Source organism: Protomyctophum parallelum (assembly GCF_964188405.1).
Source record: "Protomyctophum parallelum genome assembly, chromosome: 17".
In the NCBI taxonomy this organism is placed as follows: Eukaryota; Metazoa; Chordata; class Actinopteri; order Myctophiformes; family Myctophidae; genus Protomyctophum; species Protomyctophum parallelum.
The window spans coordinates 18,045,050-18,067,591 of NC_139719.1; the positions used below are offsets into that span (position 1 = coordinate 18,045,050).

Below are 22,542 nucleotides of genomic sequence, written 5' to 3' on the forward strand. Positions count from 1 at the left end.
CACCTGCTTTGAGGTTGTGCCCTCGGGGTAGGAGATATGGTGCCACTAAGCAGATGAAATTGGCAAAAAGCAGTGGCAATTTCATCTGCTGATTCCGCTCTCCCATTAGGCTCCCTATAAACACAAACCCCCTAATACCTGATCCAACTCACCTTGGTCGAGCAAATGGACTTGCTTCCTCTTCCTCTATGAATATGAATATGCACATGCGCGCACGCACGCACACATGCAGCATGCACTCTACACACACAAACACAGCAGGTGCCTGGATGAGCCGGACTGTTTGATAATAGCTTCCATGGACATACATGCACACACCTAGAAGTACTTTGCTGGGTGTTTTAATTGTGGCGTGAATTTGTATTATATTGTCTTGTAATACAAAATAATTTTCCCTTGTGGATAATAAATAGGCCTACATCTAATCTAATGATCAGACAGATGTGAAGGCTCTGGGGGAAATGCAGGCAAAGAGTTGTGGTTATTGAGTGAGACTGGTCATATAACCACTATACTGTCAACATTAACATCAATGACACGTATGGGTCCCTTTTAATCATAATATGGAGAATATGGTGCTTATTCTGGGCAGATATTTGCCAAAAAAAAAAGTTTTTGTGAGGGGTTCGGGGATCCTCATTCCTCAGGGGGTAAATTATTATGTTAATGTGTTAGGGAAATAAAAAGCTATTTACGGTAACCACTTTTAACCCTATTTGCAAGCTCACATGTCTGGTTCGGCTCCAAATTATGTGTTTTGATTAATTGAAAATGGAGGACCCTGATGTAAACAAGTCTTTATAGTGCTTTTTCTGGTTTCATCCTCTTTGCAGTTTTTGTATGGGCCGCCCTGTACCAATCAATCAATCAATGTGTGTGTGTGTGTGTGTGTGTGCGTGCGTGTGTGTGTGTGTGTGCGTGTGCGTATATAGATATTCCACTGTTAATTTCTTAGCTTACGCATGTTTCTTGATAAATGTTTTTATGTGATGTATTCCCATGCTTTTTTGTTCTTGCTTAATGTAAGTCGCTCTGGATTAAGAGCGTCTGCTAAATGCCTAAATTGTAAATTGTAAAATTGTAAAATTGTGTATGTGTGTGTGTGTGTGTGTGTGTGTGTGTGTGTGTGTGTGTGTGTGTGTGTGTGTGTGAAAAGCGCTATAAAGCGCTATAAAAATGCAATTCATTCATTATAGACTGGTTGCACTGGTCAGCTCCCAGTGATCGTGTAATAGGAATGTGAAGCTGCTGGGGGTTGGTTGCTCTATTCGGTTACTGAGTCCAACTTTTAAATAACTGTTATATTTCATGTAATTTATTTATCTAAACTGAGCACAGTGTGTGTGTGTGTGGGGGGGGGGGTTGTCCCACTCCTAGAGCCCTGGTCCAGTGCAGCCAATGGGGGGGCATGTGCGTAGATTGTTGTTATGGTACGTCATATGGAAGCGACTCGTGGTCGTGGTACAACAAGCCAGGACCCTGGTTAGTTGGCGGGTTGAACATGAAAACATTTTCTCCGTATTTTCTCCTCCAAAACTTCTAAAAAGGTCTCAAACCAACTGCAAAAGTGTCAATATTAACACCACCCATAGGGAGAACATGGAGAAAGAGGATTATTCCGTCAACATTCCATCTACTTCGACATCTAAAGAGAACTTGGAGGAAGAGGATTCTTCCGTCAACATTACATCTACTTCTACACCTAAAAAGAACGTCGAAGAGGATCGTGTCATTCCATCTACTTCCAAAGTCAACACGGAGGTTAGTACTAGTGTCTCGCAGTGGCCCGACCAGCAATGCAGTAACTGCAAAGCGGAGCTCAAGTACGACGCGGTATACCGAGACGTCAACAGGGTGAGGATATCGACGCTCGTTGACATTCCGACCGCGGAGATACTGTTCCCCGACCTCTCGCCGTCCGACTTCATATGCATAGAGTGCGTTCGGGCGGTCAAGGCGAAAACCACCCTGACGGATAACGCCAAGAAGCGTACACTGCCAGGACTGACATCAGCATCTTCTAATAAACTGAACACAGAGGGCTCTGCCGACAGTACACCTCCTACAGATGTAAGTCGTTTGTCCTAATTAACCTGTGTAACATTTGTGTTGCTTTGATGTTGTTTTATTATGCTGTTTGTGTTGATTGCATGCGTGTTTCATGTTCGTGTACAGCACTTTGGTTGACCTTCTGGTCTTTGTGAATGTGCTCTAGAAATAAAGTTTGATTTGATTTGATTTACACAGAAAGTGGAGGGCTCTGTCAACACATCAGCTTCTGCACAGAAGGTTGGCGGTTCTGTTCCACATCCTAATGCCTTTAAAGTAAAGTTACTGGCTTCTGTCAATAGCAGTACACCACCTACTACTCCTAAGGAGAACACACCTTTACGCCTGGGGGTTCGGAATCCAAACGAAACGCAAAAGGGGCCTGTGCATTATGTTCTCGTTCCGAGGCTGGCTTCTTCTGCTAACCCCACTTCCAGTCAGAAGAAGAACACGCAGGGTTCCATCGACGCATCATCATCATCATTTACCTCTGCTCAGTCCGCTGCACAGAATGCGCGGGAGGACGGTACCCTGCGTTGCATCGTTGTTCCGAGTGGGATGCTGGGGGATGCTACTCTCGCAAAGAAGATCCAGGCTTGTGCGACCGCCAATGCACGCTGTGCCTTTCAGTCGGGCAGTGCTGGAACAGCACCACCACCTACTCCTAAAGAGAACATGGAAGAAGGTTCTGTCAAGATACCACCTACTCCTCCTGAACAGAGCATGGAGGAGGGTACTGCCAACATGCCACCCGCTCCTGAACAGAGCATGGAGGAGGGTACTGCCAACATGCCACCCGCTCCTGAACAGAGCATGGAGGAGGGTACTGCCAACATGCTACCCGCTCCCGAACAGAACTTGGTGGAGGGTTCTGCGGGGCGCTGCAGCAACTGCGATGCCATCATTCAGTCGGACAAGACAAAGAAACACCTCAACAGAAGATCCATACGGTCGTTCTTTTTACGATCCGACAAGCACTCTCCGAAAATGGTGTTCCCTCATCTGTCGCCGTCGGACTTCATATGCACGGAGTGCACGAAGATAATGATGGGAAAAACAAAGCGTGGTGGAAAGGGTGGAAAGCGTGTATGGAACGATCCCGAGGCAGTTGCGCCCAAACCGAAAAGCATGAGGACGGATGCATCAACTCATGACTCATCCGATCTCTCAGGTTATTATTATGTTTCATATTGTTGTTGTTGTTGAGTGCAAGATAATACACGTGTTTCCACTGATAATATGGTTTCTGCCTCAGGTTTGAGTAAATGGTGCGCTGTGACCGGCTGTGACTGGCCAGTCGCTGTGATTGACAGCCTACACCTAAACTTAACCCTAACCTTAACCTCAGTAAAACTATACCTAACCCTAAGCCTAACCTTAACCTCAAAACTATACCTAAACCTAACCTCAGTAAAACTATACCTTAACCTAAACCTAACCCTAACCTTAACCTCAGTAAAACTATACCTAAACCTAACCTCAGTAAACTATACCTAAACCTAACCTCAGTAAAACTAACGCAGTGGCTGTCGGGCGTTTCCAAGAACCCGAATCCGCGGAAGAAACCCTTTTAGCGTTTCCACTGCAGTCCAGAAATGAAAATAAATGCATTATGCAGTTGGAGTTTACAAATAATAGACAAACAACTGGTGGTGTCACAATGTTGTGACATGTCTATTATTTTATTTTATTAAAATAAATATATATTTTTATTATTTTACATTTTCATAAACAAGTTAAACTGATGGTGTCACAACTGGTGGTGTCACAATGTTGTGACATGTCTTTTTTTATTTTTTAATATATCTTTTTATTATTTTACATTTACAAGTGAAAATGGCAGAAAAATGGCAAAATCTACAAGCTCACACCAATGCCGTGAGCTGGTAGATCGGCTATTTATTTATTTTTTATTGATTTTTGAAGGGACAGACAGTAGGCTGACAGGAAACGGGAGAGAGATGGGGGGATGACATGCAGTAAAGGCCGTGTCGGGTCCGGGAGTCGAACCCGCGGCACACTGCGACTGGATTACCAGTCCGGTGCCCAGACCGTTACGCTACGGCCTGGGCCAGATCGGCTATTTTTGCTATCAGTTAATATAACAAAATGTGTAGGGCTGAAGTGTGTTTTTTTTAAGCATTGATAATTTGACCAGATCTGCAGTAAAACAGCCATTTCTTCCACTCAGGGTGTCCGTCCACATCAAGCGTGCAACAATTCTATCTACAAACGGTACTGGCTCCGCAAGCAGCGCCATCACCGCAGGCTGTAAAAGCGCCTCAACCTCCACCACCTCCATCGCCTGGGGCTTGGCACACCACCCGGCAGAGCGTAGCTGATAAACTGTCCGTGGTGATCAACCATTTGAGATGTCGGAGATATCGATCGGCATTAAGAAAACTGATTACCATTAGCGGACCTACGAAAACGGCTTTCATCAAAGTGTGTCAAGAACTCGTTAGCAAAGAGGTACGTGAGGGCCGGGGCACAGTACTGGCAAAATCATTGTATCATTGTGTGACTCCCATGATATGTGATGGTTTGACATACATTCAGTGCCCAATATCCAATCCATATGTACAAATACCTATATAAATTATAGATTGTACTCAGTCGGGTGCATGCAACCGTCAGCACTGGGAATATGTCAGTGTGCGTGGGAGAGAGAGACGGGGGGAAAAGGCATGCAGCAAATGTCGTCGGGCTCGGGACGCGAACCCGCAACATGCTGTCAGGCTGGATTACCGGCCGATCAGGCTCATCCACACAGCCATGCAACTGAGAAAATGTAATTTTCACGTTGAAATGTCATAATGAACGTTGAAAATGTGTTGACGGTTGTTTTAAAAATCTTGTTCACAGCGTAGAACCTTGCACAGAGACCCCGAGGGACCCTGCAGGAAGAAACTCACTCCTGAAAACCTGTCCTCGTTTTGTTGGGAGGAGACGAATGCGTGGGTCGAGGAAAAGGCACCTGCTACCATGACGTGTCTGCGAGCCATGTTCCCACAGGCACAGAACATCAGATGTCATGTCATTCGAAATCATGACAGTGACGAACAGAGGTGTGTGTAACCCCTCTTAATGATGAATTTATTCGATATTTAGATTTGTATATGCACTTTGACCTATACACTAGTTTCACGTGAAGCTATATCTATGCATTTTAATGTGGTTTTTAAGGATGATAACAGAAGAGGAAGCTCAACACCTGGTGGAAAAGAGGATCGCGATGGTCGTGTCCGTGGCGTTAAACACCGCCAAACAAATGAGCAATTCATTTTTCCAGTCTGCAATTGGCGTCGAGATGTGGAGGGAAGGCTGTCCTCCCAAGATGTTCACCATCATGAACAACCTCGGCATCTCCCAATGCAGGCAGGTTGCAAAGAGAAATGCAGACCGAATGCAAGTTGACCATGATAGAGAGGTTAAGCTGTGGAAAGGGGAGCTTGAGGTGAGTATACAGCCATAGAGAGCAGTGGTTCCCAAACTCTTTCATGTCAAGGACCCCCAAATTGACACTAATTAGCCTGCGGACCCCCATTTGAAAAGATATTCCAGGGACCCCCAATGAGAGAAGTTTTTTTTTACGGCTCTAGCAGTGATTCTCAGCCCGTTTAATTTCAAGGACCCCCAGTTTGACATGCATATTAGTCTACACAGACACCATTTAATGGGATTTATATCTCCCTATTGTCAAATCGATGTCAATTTAACTCTGAGAGTGTACACGGGTCCATTTGGTTCCATTTGTACACTCTCAGAGTTACAGACCCATAAGGGTCCATTTGGTTACAAACTATCATTTAGCTGGGGACCCCCTGGAACTCCCTCAAGGACCCTTGGGGGTCCCCGGACCCCAGTTTGGGAACCACTGCCATAGAGATTCCTTGTTTTCCGTTTTATTTTCTTATATAATCACGTTGTGTATTACGGTATTGTTTTCATTCATTCAACTCGTCCATTCGTCTTCACTACTTTTTTAGAATGAACTACATGCACGAATACACAGGTACAAGCACAAGTACAAGGTGTCGGCCATGGAGAGAAATCCAGCTTATTCTCTCACTTGGGACTGCGTCAAGGTATTACTTAAAGGACATGCCATATTTGTTCATATTAGAATACATTTGAACGCATTGTGTCCTAGCAATCGAACCTCGTGTCTTCTCATAACAGATAACGCACCATGCCAAACAAGAACAAATGGAACAAAAAGGAAGGAACAACAAGGCGATGTGGGCATTTCGCTTTGCCCATCAGGACCGCATACCTTTCAGCCACCTAATGGGGCCTCCGATAAAGGCAGCCGAGGTGTCGCCAGCCACAATCCTCCCGTCCAAACAGGTACACATCCTTTTTATAGAACACATACACGTGACCACCAGCACATGGTGACAATACAACAGCTCTCTCTAGTCTCTCTCTCTCTCTCTCTCTATATATATATATATATATATATATATATATATATTTGTGTTGTTTTAGACATATGAGGCACTGCGGCAACAGATGAAGATAATTGTGATGCGCATAATCGTCGACAACCTCACAGCCCTCAAAGGACTCCGAGGAGAGGTCGTGAGGCACATTCCCCATAAGTACTCGGAGGAGATGAAGGAGAAGAGCACTGTTGTAAGTCCAACCGTACAACTACTGTAACTGAATTGTAAATACAATAATATATGAGCCACGCTCGAGCACAGAGAATGTACACAGCTTTTTTTTTTTTTTGATGTGTGTTTGCATTTGTGTGGGGACAACGTGTTGGAGGGCTGGACTGACGCTACCCACCAGCTAACTTGACAGGGTTGTCTTTAGAGCCTAGGGATGTGCATGACTGACCAAAGTCGATTCTACTGCTATTAATGACGAATATTCCATTATTCACAACCACAGTTATTTGTTAAAGTCTTTAACACAGACAGTACTATGTATGTGCATCCTTTTACATTGTTGAACTAAACAATTAAGAAATCACAAACAGTGAATTTATTCTGGTATTGTTGTATGAATGTGTTCTTGCATAGCCACGCTTACATGACAATGTTAATGCAGAAGAGAATACATATTACACACATACTAGGGATCCTCTGAAATGTAAAAAAATAAAAGAAAAATCTATAGTATGTGTGTGGTGTGTAAGAAAATATCCTTAATGCCCCTGTGCTCTTTTACAGGTCAATCTTGGTGCCATCCCTGTGAACTCGAGCACAGCAGAAGCGGTTGCTGACATAATGGACAACCTCAGTGAATATGTTCCAACGGTGCTGGAGAAACCCCACCCGATATTGTACTGTGGAGACGGCCTAAACACAGACAGAGTGAAGCCCAGCCGTAGAGTCGGGCTGGATGGAGCGGCAGCGGAACAGACATTCGACGGGCTCGTGGCAGCCCCGACAGAGTTTCACAAGGAATCCCTGTGTTACCAGGTGACTTACTATGGGCGTGCTATAGAGCGTCACAGTCCCGCCCCCTTTCATGACGACGCCAGGCCCAGGAAATAATTCCCAATGCATTTTCCCCGTAGACATTTCAAAAAGTATTTATTTAAATACCTTTTTAAGCGTTGTACGAAGCCAACTCGAGTCGTGACAAATCATGACAACAAACACAATATTTCGGACCAAACAAATTATTACAAAGAAGTCAAAAACAACAGAAGAAGTGTTGTAACCTGCCGTTTTTTTCTTCTTTCTAATTATTTGTTCGTCCCAAAACATTGTATATTGGCATAGCTAAACTAAACTAAATTGGGCAAAAAGAAAATAATTGGCTACTTTAAAGCAAAACAAAAAAAGTAATGTTCTGCTATGATTGTCAATTATACTTCTCTCTTGAATCACAGGACATGATGAAAATGCTGCTGAGTAAGACAAGTCTGAGGGCGCGAGGATCTCTGTCTCACATCAGAAAACTGTTTGAAATCAAGAAAAATCTCAACTACATCAAACTGAAATTCCAACATGTCTGGGATTTGGATTTCGTCACGGTAATATCCGAGTTGTGGATTGTTTTTTATTTTCTTCAAATTTGCATATTGTTCTGTAATACACACCAATCCTAAACCATGAACATTGTTTTTGTGTCCCACACAGTTCGTGACGTCCGCTTACATCACTTTATACGCTGCTACCGAGTGCAACCTTGACACTGTTGATCAGCAGCCGTCAGACTTCCCCACAGACACTAAGGCCCAAATGGAGTGGCTTAGTGGACTCGCACACAGACTGGTGGACTTGGTGTGGATGCCACCACCTCAAGAAGACATAAATACTGCTGCTGCCACTGCAAGTCTCTCTGAAGTAAAGAAGAATGATTCCTGTTTCTGTGGAGAAGGTTGGCAAATTAAGAGCATGCTTTAACGGAGAATTCCAGACTAGCCTTTTTCTTACCTTAATCTGAAGCCATTATATCCTAGAACGAGTGGCACATGTGAACAATGTCATAACTTCATGCCGAGTCCACCGCAGCTCTGAGCACGCGCCGTGGGGTTTTGCTGTAAATCGCTTATTTTGATGGCTCGATCACTCTCTCCACAGTGTTTGTACTTCGTAAAGTCTCGATCACTCTCTCCACAGTGTTTGTACTTCGTAAAGTCTCGATCACTCTCTCCACAGTGTTTGTACTTCGTAAAGTCTTGCGAAACGAGATTCCAACCATGATTTCAAGTCCCCTTTGGGCTGCCGTGGTCCTCTACATCAGCGCATTTGGGACAAACACTGGGAAGAGTATTTAGTCATTATGAAAGTCTAAAAGAAATACATTTCGAGCGATCAAAACAAGCGATTTACGGCAAAGCACATGCTCGGAGCTGCGGAGGACTTCAGATGGAGAAATGAACCACTCGTTCTAGAATTCTCCTCTAAGTTATTAAGACCCTCTTCCATGGCCTGTGTGCACTAAACATTTGACGCTGAATGTAATGTGCTATACACATACATCTGCCTTGCCTTATATGTCATGGCATGTAAAATAGTTTGAATAGTATATTCAAATTTAATCTGTGTCTACTTCACTCTAGAAAAACCAGGTGAACCATTAGTGCAGTGCTCCAGCAACATTTGTGGAGGTGTGTGGTTCCACGAAGGTTGTGCTCCGATGGACACGACAACCGATCCGAGCGTCACTCAGGATTGGTTCTGCAGCCCAGAGTGTCAAGAAGACGGCACCTACATATACTGTTACTGTAAAGAGCAACGAGGGGGACAGATGGTACAGTGTGCACTCATGGACCAGTGCAGAAGACATGAGTGGTACCACAAGGACTGTCTGAGTCTGTCAGAACAGGGCAATGCTGACTCTGAGGAGTGTAAGAAATTACTCGTATACTTCCCAATGTCCTGTAGTGTTGTATCAAACTGCTAACCAGTTAAATCGTACAAATATATCGTTGCTATTGGGCAGAAACCTTGGATGTCCAAAACAGTGAAAATAGAATGTCTACATGCTCACGTTGTGAGCTTTTAAATACTTTCACTTCTTTTGCTTGAAACTCGTGTTGAAAAAAAACATAACGTTTAAATGGAGAGATACAAGGTTTCTGCCTGATATTAGCGACAATGTACTGTATTCCTATTCCTAAGTATATTCCTAATACTGTTTCTTTCCCCATTACAGCTACATGGTACTGCTCAGAGATGTGCTTCATTGCGTCTGATACAGACGACCATTTGCTCAACTACACGAAGGCAGTTGTGTGGGAGGGGCTTTACAACATGGCAAGACGAGATGTTGTCAGAGAGGGTGATGGAGAAGGCATGACCGACTTCTGGAAAATGGACATGGTTCTGTTTTGGGCTAGAAAACACCTCAAGGATTTCACCACCTGCCATCGAATGCTGACCGGTAGGACTTAGAAAATGTAATGTGTTGCTATGTGCATTCGGTCACTGCAATACCTTGGCATTAATCAAGTCCAAAATTTTTATTTCCGCATAGATAACGCTGGCTGCGTGGCATTGCAGCAGTTCAAACAGGACACTTATGATTACAAATATCAATATCCATAGTAGCTAATGTTCGGGTCTGGACACTTTATTTCATATTTTGTAATATCCATAGACATTCTACACAGATATACCACTGCACATGTTTGTTTACAAATATTCTGATGTGGTCTATAGGGATTGAGGGATTCTACCCAGAGCACATTAGACAAGACATGAAGTGGAACCGTGTGGCAAACCTTGAAGGAAAACCTGGAGGCAACATCGGCTTGGACTTAATCAGTGAATTCATGAATCATGAAGTGAAAGGTCTGTTACTGAACTTGTATTATTAGTAAATTAGTTTCACAGGATGCAAATGTATTCCTAATAAGAATGTATTTTTTCACAGCTGTGTAGCCTATTGTAGCACTGCAAGGTAACTGACACTTTAATTTCTGCAGTTGTCACACAAAACCACAGACAGAGCCACATCTACAGATAGAAAGACACACGCATGCATGCACGCACGCGCAGTCGCGCACGCACACACACAGGCACGATATGTGTTTTAATTAGCCACAGGTGATACAGAGTTGTTTTTTTATTGTGGTCCGTGGACTTCTAGACATCAAGTGGTTTGACTTTCAGGCACCACCGTGTTAGAAAACATCTAGTCCAGAATTCCAAAAATTGTCTCAAGAGTTTATAATTTCATGGGGCTGCCTCGTAACGACCAGCACGACAGCCCTTTAAGATTAATTCTGGCCCTAATTTCATAACCTCTGGTTATAAGCTGTAATTCTGTTTTTTGTAGATACTTTGGGACACGTGAAAGGCATCTACAACAATGAAAAGATGGAGCTCTGTACCAAGATGGCGGGGATGCTTGGAAATGACGTGGATCGGCTCTTCGTCACCGGAACCGGCCGCACCCTCTGGCCAGCGGTGTCTCTCTCATCGTCGTCCTTGCTGAAGAAAAGGATGAAGGGTGACATTTCTAAGTTTGTGGTAGAGTATAAGAAGGACCACCTCTTCAGGTACATTCCTGGGAGAGGACACCGGGGCTTTGAGAAGTTTACTTACCAGCAGAAAATCAAAACCCCCAAGAAGATGGGGAAGATGATGAGGACTCTCGCACGGGACATGGACCTAGAGCAGCCCTTCACAAACTTTTATCGCATTTGACCCCCTGTTACCGCCTGACCACCTAGCTGACGCACCCCCTCCCAACGGCCAGTGCCGTTGTATTTGTTTGGCCCAGAATGATACATTACTAGTCCTAGAGATTGTCCCATACAAATGAAAACAAGTACTGCTATTCACCTCGCATTTAGTGCTGGGACTATATTAATACCTGTAAATGTAAAGTTGAGTTTATTTCTATAGCACGATTTCATACAATGTAAGCTCAATTTGCTTCATATTAAAAGACATCTAAAGTAAATGATGGCGTGTATTTGAAAAGTGTTTTTAGCTCCACTAGCAGCTCTATGGATGGCTATAGGTCAGTCCCTCTCTGTCCATTCACCACTTTTTTCCAAAACGACATGGGGTATAAATAATAGGTGAGCAGTTCAGTCACACGAGAGAGACTCGTGTAGAGTAGTAGAACCGCTGCTAGATAGTCGAATCGAGTAGTAGAACCGCTGCTCCTTCGCCTGGAAAGGAGCCAGCTTAGGTGGTTTAGGCCAGGGCATCTGGTTAGGATGCCTCTCGGGCGTCTCCCTAGGGAGGTCCTCGAGGCACGTCCCACTGGGAGGAGACCCCGGGGCAGACCAAGGCGCAGGTTGGAGGGATTACATCGACTCACTGGCCTTGGAACATCTCGGGATCCCCCAGGAGGAAGTCGCTGTTGTTTTTCTATTGGACAGATCATAGACTAACATGTGAAAGCTAAAAACACTGTACAAGTGATGAAAACAGGGATTTCATTATAGCCTACTCATTGTGCTCATAATTTCTGACCTGGCTCGAACAAGGAGTTAAATTTGTTCTCCTGCTAACGCCCTACCAACAGTCTTAAAGGCGTGTAAATCCCTGCTCATCTAAAACAGCACTTACATTAAGTTGGTGGCTGCAATATTGTTTCTGTATTGGACAGATCATATAGATAGACTAACATGTAAAAGCTACCAACACTGTACAAGTGATGAAAACAGGGATTTCATTATAGTCACATGTGCTCGACACTGTTTTACGTAGCAATGGTGCCATCTTGTGGATAAAATAAGACTGTCACAATATTCTACAAGTCGCATTTGGTTAATTGAGAGGTCTCTGACTTGGGGATTCTTAACTTTGACTAGTCTTCTTTTATTTGTACTTTGCACAATAATGCATTTAAAAAAACGTTGGGCTTCAAGCATCAAACTTCCCTCCGAGTGCTTGGCTTAGAACGAGACCTAGTTCGGTTTGAAAGAAACTTTAAACAGTTACTTTTTTATTTATTAAGTTTGTTTTGAAATTAAATGGTGAGAATAGCCGATATACAAGCTCACAGCGCGAGCTTTCTCTACTTTTGTGAGGACACAGGGCATTCATTTTTGTTTTCCAGGCTGGCGACGTCATATAAAAGCGACGCGGTCTAACAGGACCCCGGCAGAAAGTTGGCGGCCGTCAGTTTTGCTTGCTTCTACAAGAAGAAAAAACAACTGTTTTCTCCTAACTACGCTGCAAACAATACTGTGCAGACTATGTCAATATTAACTTCACCAAACATGGAGGACATGATAGCAGACATGATAGCCTCTGCCTCTGAACAGAGGCATGATAGCTTCTGCGACATGATAGCCTCTGCCTATGAGCAGAACATGGAGGGTTCTTCTGACAACATAGCATCAACATCTAGTATGGTATGCTTCTGTGTTCTCTTTCACTGCTACTTGTCTCGCACTTTTGATTTTAATCTGTTCCAGCCAGGGCAACTTGAGACCCAGCAATCCATAGTGCTTTTATGCTCTGTGTGCTTGTATAGTATACATGTAGCTCTGGTCCATAGCCTTACTGCTTCTATGGACCAGAGCTAGTATACATGATGAGGAGAGAGGACAACCACAGCTTTCCAATCGTATATCTGTGTGGGTGTGATAGCCTTCAACTGTCTTTTGCCGAAATTGCACTACAGTGCATCAGTGATGTAGAACAGTGGTTCCCAAACTTTTTCACCTTCATCGTGGACCCCCAAATAGACACTAATTAGCCCCACAGACCCCCATTTGAAAATATATGCCAGGGACCCCCATAAGAGAAGATTTGTATGGCTCTAGCAGTGATTCTCAACCATTTTCATCTCAAGGACCCCTCCAGTTTGACATGCATTGGGTCTACGGTCCCCTGTTTAATGGCATTTCTATCTCTGGGACGGTACCCCCAATTTATTTTGTAAAATTAATGTTATTTTAACCGAGTGTAGAAATGGACCCCAACAGGTCCATTTCTACACTCTGAGTTACATACCCATAAGGGTCCATTTGGTTCCAAACTATCATTTAGATGGGGGCCCCCTGGAACTCCCTCAGGTACCCCTGGGGGTCCCCGGACCCCACTTTGGGAACCACTGATGTAGAATACGGAAAGCTTGTCCTCTGGAACAAGACTCAATAGTCACTTTTATGGTATTACAGGAATTAAGCAAAAATTAATGTGCACAAAAGGAATAGCTACTGTAGGTCCATATATATATATATATATATATATATATATATATATATATATACATATTTTTTTTTAAACAAAAATATACCTTACTGATGGTGTAACGTACGGTGTAACCCCTGACTGATGTCTCTCCATCATGCTGTATCTTACCCCCCCCCAACCCACTTTATAATCTGTTTTTAACTGCTGTACTGTTTCCCCAGTGGGATCAATAAAGGTCTTATCTTATTTGAACAGAGCATGGAGGAGGATTGTGGCAACAACATCCCATCTACTTCAGAACAGAACATGGAGGAGGATTGTGTCAATGGCTCAGAATCTGCTTCTGAGCAGAAGATGGACTTGGGTTATTCTGGTTCTGACCTGGCCACTACACCACCTCCATCTTTTGTCAAGGCAGCTTCTACTTCTAAGCCGAACGTGGAAGGGACTAACAGTGTACCACTTACCTTTAATGATTCTCCACAGTATGACGACATGTCAATGCCACGTATGTCCGAACAGAGCGCAAAGGGGTCCTTTTCTAAGACAGTGCGACGCTGCAGTCTCTGCAAAAAAGTATTCAAAAAGGGGAAAAAAGGCTTTGGGAGAACAAGGATATCAGTGATGGTTGATTTGAGGACTGCGCAAATACTGTTGCCCCATCTTTCACCGGAGGAGTTTGTATGTAGAGATCCGTGCCAAAAGTGGGTAACTTCAAAAACAAAGGCACTAAGCCTGTCAAAACGTGGGAAGCGTACGTGGATCGGTTTTTCTGAACAGAACATGGAGGAGGATTGTGTCAACAGCTCAGCATCTGCTTCTGAGCAGAAGATGGGTTATTCTGGTTCTGACCTGACCACTACACCACTTCCATCTGATCTAGGTTCTGTCGAGGCAGCTTCTACTTCTAAGCCGAACGTGGAAGGGACTAACAGTGTACCACTTACCTTTAATGATTTTCCACAGTATAACGACATGCCAATGCCACGGACGTCCGAACATTCAGTGCGATGCAGTCTCTGCAAAAAAGAACTCACGGTGGGCCGTGCAACAAGGATATCAACGATGGTTGATTTGAAGACAGCGAAAATACTGTTGCCCCATCTTTCACGGAAGGGGTTTATATGTAAAGATCTGTGCGCAAAGTGGTTGCTTTCAAAAACAAAGCTAATACGCCTGTCGAATTGTAAATGGAAGCGCACCTGGATCGGTTTTTCTGTGGAAAAATGCCCTCTGCTTCCAGTGTCTTGCAAAAAATTTATGATGGATCATGATTATACAACGGCGAACTCAGGTTATTCATTATATATATATATCTGAAAGGATTACATTATGTCTTTGGTCAGTCTTCTTAACCATAGTATTTTTTGTGTGTTGGGGTGGTGGAGAGCAGAGCCTTAGATATAGACAGATTTACGCAAACTGCGTTCACTTCATGGGGCCAGTCCAATCGCGGCTCTCCTACATAGATTACGCATTGAGCGTGGGGACAACCAACTGGGCCAAGTCCTGGACCGGACGTAGGCAGAAATGCATTGGACTCCGGCAACAGCCCAGCTTTAATGATCTTAAATCCCTTTTATTTTAAATTGTTTTGTAGTAATCGTACAACATAAACATTAAAGAGACTTAAGTTGTTACTGTACAATACTTTGCTCCATCACCAGCGCCATCTGCAGCTCCATCACCAGCACCATCTGCAGCTCCATCACCAGCACCATCTGCAGCTCCATCACCAGCACCATCTGCAGCTCCAGCTCCATCTCCATCTCCAGCACCCAAGAAGGTGGGAACAGTCAGCCGAGTGATTGCCGCTTTAAGAAAACGCAGAACTGTTGCTGCATTAAGACGACTGCTGGAACTGCCATCTGGTCCTGCTGCTTTCAACAAAGTGCTCCAAGAAATCATACGCGAAGAGGTAGGGTTGTCACCACCACGACATTTTAGTTGACGATTAATTGTCATACAAATATATGTGATTAACGAGGTAATTGTGTTCTTTCTTGGCATTGAACATACGAAGACAAATCCGGATTCTGTTTGACTGTTAGGCTTTGAAGTTGCACAGGGCTGATACAACTTTAAACTAATGGCCATGTAATCTTTTTTGAGGAAATTCCTTTTTTTTCCTGGCCACCTCTGGTAAAATAAGGATCATGCTGATGTTTGAAAATATATATGACATTTTTGTCAACATGGAAACAATTTAGATGATAATGCAACCATACAACAATCTCAATCTTTTGGCCTACGGTTTTGTGACCAAAACATGAACAGTTGAAATAGCCCGTACAAACTAACAATGCCTTCTGAGTTCTAAATCTGCTATTTCAACTTTTTTTTGTTTGAAAATATACGAAACTTTGTCAACATGGAAACAATTATGAGTATGCAACCATACAACCTACAACACATGAACCATGATACAGTGTTCGCTTGTAGAGTCTGTCTTGGGGCATCAATTATTTTGCACCATATGATTGCTATAGGCCTGGAAATTGGGTAAAAATCCCTATCCCTGTTAAATCCTGTAGATAGTGGCCCCCAAAATATGAATCTTAACATTGAAATGATGTCATTATCTTAAAAGAAAGCTGTGTGAATATATTGATGTTTTCTTTTTATATTGTTTACAGCTTAATAAGTTGGCCAGAGATAAGGAGGGACCTTTTAAGAAACAACTCACACCTGAAAACCTGTCCTCGTTTTCTTGGAAGGAGACAAATGCGTGGGTCGAGGAAAAGGCACCTCTCACTCTTGAGTGCCTGCGATCGATGTTCCCACAGGCCCAGACAATCACAGGACAACATCAAGTTCGAACTTGTAGAAAAGAAGAGCAGAGGTGTGTAACCCTCTTAATTTAATGATTCATGATATTTAGATTTGTATATACATTTTACCTATATACAGTAGTTTCACATTTAAGGCGCAATCATTGATTCTGATGATCAGTATAAACAATGGGAAGCCCAATCACTGAAAATAAGAACTAGCAATGCAATCAAATACGAAATGTAGTTGTACAATTAATTTAGTAAATTCTATTTTTTTTATTGGGTTAAAAAAAAGAAGGATGGAGGTGTGTAACCCTCTTAATGACATGATGATTTTTGGATTTGTGTATTTTCGAGCTCTCAATGAAGTCACTTAAAGATGCTCCAACTTTATTCCAAACGTACGTACTTATTATATTACAAACTGAACACTGTTTGCACCTTTGTCAGGTTAAACTTGTAAAGCTGGCCTTGGAGTGAACTGCTTCAAGTTATGAACATGGAAAAGGTTAAAGTCCCCCAAAACTCTATAATTCTAGTTATCATATCACATTCAACCTTTGCATTGTGATTGGCTGAGTGACTGTATAGACTAAAACAAACGTGCTAGTAATCATGTCGGTACTTTTTAAAAGAACATGGCACTAACTTTTGAGACTGATGTCTTTCTAATAATCACCAGTATAAAAAGCAACATATGAAGCCAACTATGTATTTATTTTGTGTTGGCGTGTAGGAGAATGACCGAAGAGGAAGCTCAACAGCTGGTGGATAAGAGGATTGGAATGACCGTGTCTATCGCTCTGTTCACCAGGAGCTACAAAAGTACATTTGTCCAGTCTGTTATTGGTGTTGAGATGTGGAGGGAAGGTTGTTCACAAAAGGTGTTCAGGATCATGAATAGCCTTGGAGTCTCCCAGTGCAGAGATATTTCCAGGAATCACATAGAACGACTTCAAGGTGACCACGATAAAGAGGTTAAGCTGTGGAAAGGACAGGTAGAGGTGAGTGAGAGGAAACCAATAGGATGTCAAACGAATACATATTGTAAAAAAATTAAATAAGAGAGACATTTGTAACAATATAAAACGTACTAATGTGATTCGAGCCGCTGCTTATGCAAACACACACAATGTGTGATTCAAATTTAATAATTGTTTTCATTAAACACCTGTCCATTCATCTCTTTACGTTTAGAACGATATAAGAAAGAGAACTCTAGCCAAACTAGTTCCTACTCGTTTGGCCTACTCTCTCACTTGGGACCGAGTCAAGGTAATACTTAAATTTTCACGTCATATTGGTTTATTATTACCATTTTGTTGATTGAATTCTTCCCTAGCAATCAAACCTCATGTCTTCCCATAACAGATAGCATCCCATGCCAAGCATGTATGTCTAGGAGGAAACAAGCCCACGATTTGGGCATTTCGCTTTGCCCATAGAAACCGCATACCTTTCGGCTATCTACAGGGGCCTCAGAAAAAGGCAGTTGAGGTGTCACCAGACAGCATCCTGCCATCCAAACAGGTACACATCCTTTAAAGAAAACATACACCTTGCCAGGCTGACCATAAGCTTGCTGTCATGAAAATAAATTATATTTTCTTTCTTTTTTTCATGTTAGACATATGAGGCACTGCGACAGCGCATGAAGACAATTGTGATGCGCATAATTGTTGACAACCTCACAGCCCTGGAAGGATTGAGAAGCAAGGTTGTATGGCACATTCCCCATTTATACTCCGAGCAGATGAAGGAGAAGAGCAACGTTGTAAGTCGACAATCACTCACATTAACTAACACAGTTCAAATCCCATGGAAATCCAACCTGTATTTCTTTAGGTGACTGTTTCTGAAAACAGGAATCATGGCTTTAAATTGACATATATTGGTTGTTCATTTTGACCCACCAGTTTTAGAGATATTGGCTTATAGAGTAATGTCTAGCAGAAAACACTCTTCTCTAACATTACACCTAGCTACATGTTTAAGCATGTATTTCATATTTACATTTACATTTACGATTTCAGTCCTGACATTTATTTCAGACAAACTCTAGTTAGTATGTGAAGAGTCTGTCTGCTATTGACTCATTTTGGATAAAATAAAATCAGTTTTAATCCTCTCCTGAACAGTTAGTATTGCCGCCATGACTGTCTCTGTATCAAAAAGACTCACAGATGTTGTATGTTCATGGGAACAAATTGTTGGACTGGGAGCGTATCTATGTTTCCTTGGTTCTATGTTCCCCGCTTAAAACCCACTTGCACTCAGTATCCCTAACGTAAGCCGGGTACATAGAACCTGGGGAACATAGGGATGTACTACTACTGACTGACAGACAGATAGTGAAATTCCCCCCAAAGGAACTATGCCTATTCTCTAATGGGTGTTTTGTTTATTTCTTACAGGTCAATCTTGGGGCAGTCCCTGTGGACTCGAGCACAACAGAAGGAGATAGTGAGATAATGGGCAGCCTTATTGAATATGTTCCAACTTTATATACTCGTTTATGTTACAAGGGGAAACCCCACCAAGTGTTGTGCTGTTCAGACGGCCTAAACATTGACACAACGGAGGATCCCAGTCAATCAACAGCTCGACAGAGATTTGAAGGGCTTGTGGACGCGCCGCCAGAATATCACAAGGAATCCCTGTGTTACCAGGTGACAAACTTAAGTGCTTGAGTTGTATAAATGTACGAATGAAATGAATTAACTATCGCATAACTTATCTAATTTAATGAGGGCCCTCAGGTGGTTTAGGGGTGAACTACCTGTGCACCACCAACCATGGAGTCTAGGGGCTGTATTTTGCGTGTCTTAAGTACCAGGTCTTATTCCCTAACTTGAGTAAACTAAAGACCTGGAGGCGTGATCAATGCTCTTTGGCCACTCAGAATAGACAAATAGCATTGATCACGCCTCCAGGTCTTTAGTTTACTCAAGTTAGGGAATAAGACCTGGTACTTAAGACACGCAAAATCCACCACGGTGCATCCTGCTACGCCGAGTGTTTATACAAATACGAAGTTGGTTCATGGGTGGGAAGCCGGGCTGGGAGGGTGATGTTTGTCGATGTGCTAGTGGCTGCTATGGCGGCGCCTGTCAGGTGCTACGTCCTCTTAGTGGGTGTTCCTCACTGGCAGGTGAGCCAGCAGTGGCAACACAGAAGGGACGATCAATTGTCTTAATGGATTAATCTGAAGAACAATAGAGTGTAAAAATAACGGCGATAATTTATCATCTCTTGAACCACAGGACATTACGAATATGCTATTCAGTGAGAAGAGTCTGGAGGCTCGAGGATCTCTGTCCCAGCTCAAATCAGTGTTTAAAGTGAGAGGCCTGTGTATTGAAGGGAAGGTCAAGGAAACAATCCAACATGTCTGGGATGTGGATTTCATCACGGTAATATTGAGAAAATGTGCATTGCATTGCTTTCATTTCCCTCCAATTCATATAATGTTGCTATGCATGTTCTGCAATACATCACCTGTACCAAAGACAAATGTTTTTGTTTGTTTCCTACAAAGTTTGTGACGTCCGCTTACATCACTTTATACGCTGCTACCGAGTGCAACCTTGACACTGTTGATCAGCGGCCGTCAGACTTCCCCACAGACACAGAGGCCCAAATGGAGTGGCTTAGTGGACTCGCACACAGACTGGTGGACTTGGTGTGGATGCCACCACCTCAAAACGACATAAATACTGCTGCTGCCACTGCAAGTCTCTCTGAAGTAGAGAAGAGTGATTCCTGTTTCTGTGGAGAAGGTAGGCAAAGAAGAGCATGCTTTAAGTTATAAAAAAAGAAAATCTAATCTGGATGCTTCAGATAGTACAGACCTACAGTATAATTATTAAACAACTCCTTCGTGAGAAAAGGAAATAAAGAAACAACTCAACCCAAACCAGCCATTGTCTGAACATCTTGCCACCATTTTTGCACTGAAGGTCACGAGGGAGAGAATTGTTTAAAAAAACACTCATGAACCATAAGTCCGTATAACATGTCATTTGCGAGGCAGGTCCATGGGATATGCATGAACATAATTTGGCAAGTGGCAAATCTTGACACTTGGTCCAAAATGTACATCTTTGTACATACTTTGTGATTATGTGGAATATATGTCGGACAGTACATTGTATATCAAATTTAATCTCTGTCTACTTCACTCTAGAAAAAACAGGTGAACCATTAGTGCAGTGCTGCAGCAACATTTGTGGAGGTGTGTGGTTCCATGAAGGTTGTGCTCCAATGGACACGACAACCGATCCGAGCGTCACTCAGGATTGGTTCTGCAGCCCAGAGTGTCAAGAAGACGGCACCTACATATACTGTTACTGTAAAGAGCAACGAGGGGGACAGATGGTACAGTGTGCACTCATGGACCAGTGCAGAAGACATGAGTGGTACCACAAGGACTGTCTGAGTCTGTCAGAACAGGGCAATGCTGACTCTGAGGAGTGTAAGAAATTATTTGTTGTTCTTTCTGATGTCCTGTAGTGTTGTGCGCCTAGACTCCTAGGCTAGAATAATATGTGACTTGTAACTTGATTTTGACTTGACCATCTGTGACTTCAGACCTGGAGGTTTTATGACTGGACTTGAGCCTTGACCTTTATGAATTAAAAAGTAATACCAATGCAGGTAAAACATTAAGCTATTGTGTACTAAAAATCAACTGAAACTGGAATTACCTGAAGTAAATGGTCTGATAATGATCACAAGAGACTTTAATTGACATCACTGCTAAACTGCTAAACCAGTTAAATGTAACGGATATATCGTCGCTATTTGGGCAGAAAACTCGAATCTCCAAATTGGTTACCTTTCAGGAAATGGAACATAAATGATCTGAAACTGTGAAAATGGAAGGTCTACATGCTCACGTTGTTAGTTTGTATAGTACACTACTTTTGCTTGAAACTCTTGTACGACGAAGTAGGGCATGAAGTGTAGGGAAAACACATGCTTTTTAAATATGGACTATTATGGATACAAGGTTTCTGCCTGACAGTGACGGTATATTCCTGAGTACATTTGAAATATAATGTGCTTTACAAAGTGCTTAATACCGTTTATTTTACAGCTACATGGTACTGCTCAGAGATGTGCTTCATTGCGTCCGATGCAGACGACCATGTGCTCAACTACACGAAGGCTCTTGTGTGGGAGGGGCTTTACAACATGACAAGACGAGATGCTATCAGAGAGGGTGATGGAGAAGCCATGACAGACTTCTGGAAAATGGACATGGTTCTGTTCTGGGCTAGAAACCACCTGAAGGATTTCACCACCTGCCATCGATTGCTCACCGGTAGGACTTAGACAATGTTGCTATGGGCATTTTGTCACTGTAATACTAGTCTCTCAAGACGGACTGTTGCCTCGGAACAACAGGGGAGGCGCTGTTTTCCCGAATATTTGACGATGGGATTCTCAGATTGCTGTAATACAAATGTCATTAATCAAGGGCATCTTGTTTGAATAGGGATTGAAGGATTCTACCCAGAGCACATTAGACAAGAGCTGAAGTGGAACCGTGTGGCAAACCTTGAAGGAAAACCGGGAGGCAACATCAGCTTAGACTTAGTCAATGAGTTCATGAATACTGAATTCAAAGGTATGTTACTGATTACTGAACTTATATTTGCTAAATAATGTCAGTTATGTAATTTGTAGAGTGTCACATTTGAGATAGTTCTCATTAATACACTCATGTGACATACTGAACTGTACTTCTGTTGTAGAGTCCTTGGCACGTGTGAGCTACCACTACACCAATGACATGATGAAGCAGTGTGGAATGATGGCAGGAGCACTTGGAAGTGAGGCAGATCGGCTGCTCGTCACGCCAGGAGCAGGAAACGGCAGCGGCCTCACAACGTCCCTGCCCTCGTCGGACGCCTACAAGAGAAGAAGACAAGCTGACATTGCTAAGTTTGTGGGCGATTATAAGAGTGACCACCTCTTCAGGTACATTCCTGGGAGAGCACACCGGGGCTTTGAGAAGTTTACTTACCAGCAGAAAATCCCAAACCCCAAGGTAATGGGGATGACGATGAGGAATCTCGCACGGCACATGGACCCGCAATCATGAGATATCGTCCAATACTAACACAAATAAACGGCACTAT

At 43.0% G+C, this 22,542-nt stretch overlaps 1 protein-coding gene across 2 annotated transcripts; it reads left to right on the plus strand.

Moving 5' to 3' along the window:
* The first annotated feature begins 1,485 nt into the window (after positions 1-1,485).
* On the plus strand, positions 1,486-22,542 carry LOC310874421 (uncharacterized protein). 2 transcript variants are annotated; one of them, XM_083787228.1, is made up of 15 exons: positions 1,486-2,070; positions 2,248-3,220; positions 4,241-4,521; positions 4,915-5,117; positions 5,236-5,506; positions 6,039-6,137; positions 6,232-6,399; positions 6,541-6,687; positions 7,233-7,484; positions 7,901-8,044; positions 8,151-8,391; positions 20,583-20,870; positions 21,495-21,722; positions 21,897-22,028; positions 22,156-22,542. In XM_083787228.1, exons 1-15 carry the CDS (start codon positions 1,600-1,602, stop codon positions 22,503-22,505), a joined length of 4,248 nt encoding a protein of 1,415 aa, XP_083643354.1. In that variant the 5' UTR covers positions 1,486-1,599; the 3' UTR covers positions 22,506-22,542. The 2 variants fall into 2 exon arrangements, with proteins under 2 accessions (XP_083643354.1, XP_083643353.1); XM_083787227.1 differs by lacking the exons at positions 20,583-20,870; positions 21,495-21,722; positions 21,897-22,028; positions 22,156-22,542 and adding exons at positions 9,077-9,364; positions 9,673-9,900; positions 10,179-10,310; positions 10,798-11,572.

What these genes read in the sequence shown, in the direction of transcription:
- LOC310874421 (XM_083787227.1), top strand. Translation starts at nt 1,600, where the DNA reads ATGGAGAAAGAGGATTATTCCGTCAACATTCCATCTACTTCGACATCT. An exon ending in TGAAGGAGAAGAGCACTGTT is followed by an intron (nt 6,688 to 7,232) that starts GTAAGTCCAACC and finishes GCTCTTTTACAG; the next exon opens with GTCAATCTTGGTGCCATCCC. An exon ending in GGGATTTGGATTTCGTCACG is followed by an intron (nt 8,045 to 8,150) that starts GTAATATCCGAG and finishes TGTCCCACACAG; the next exon opens with TTCGTGACGTCCGCTTACAT.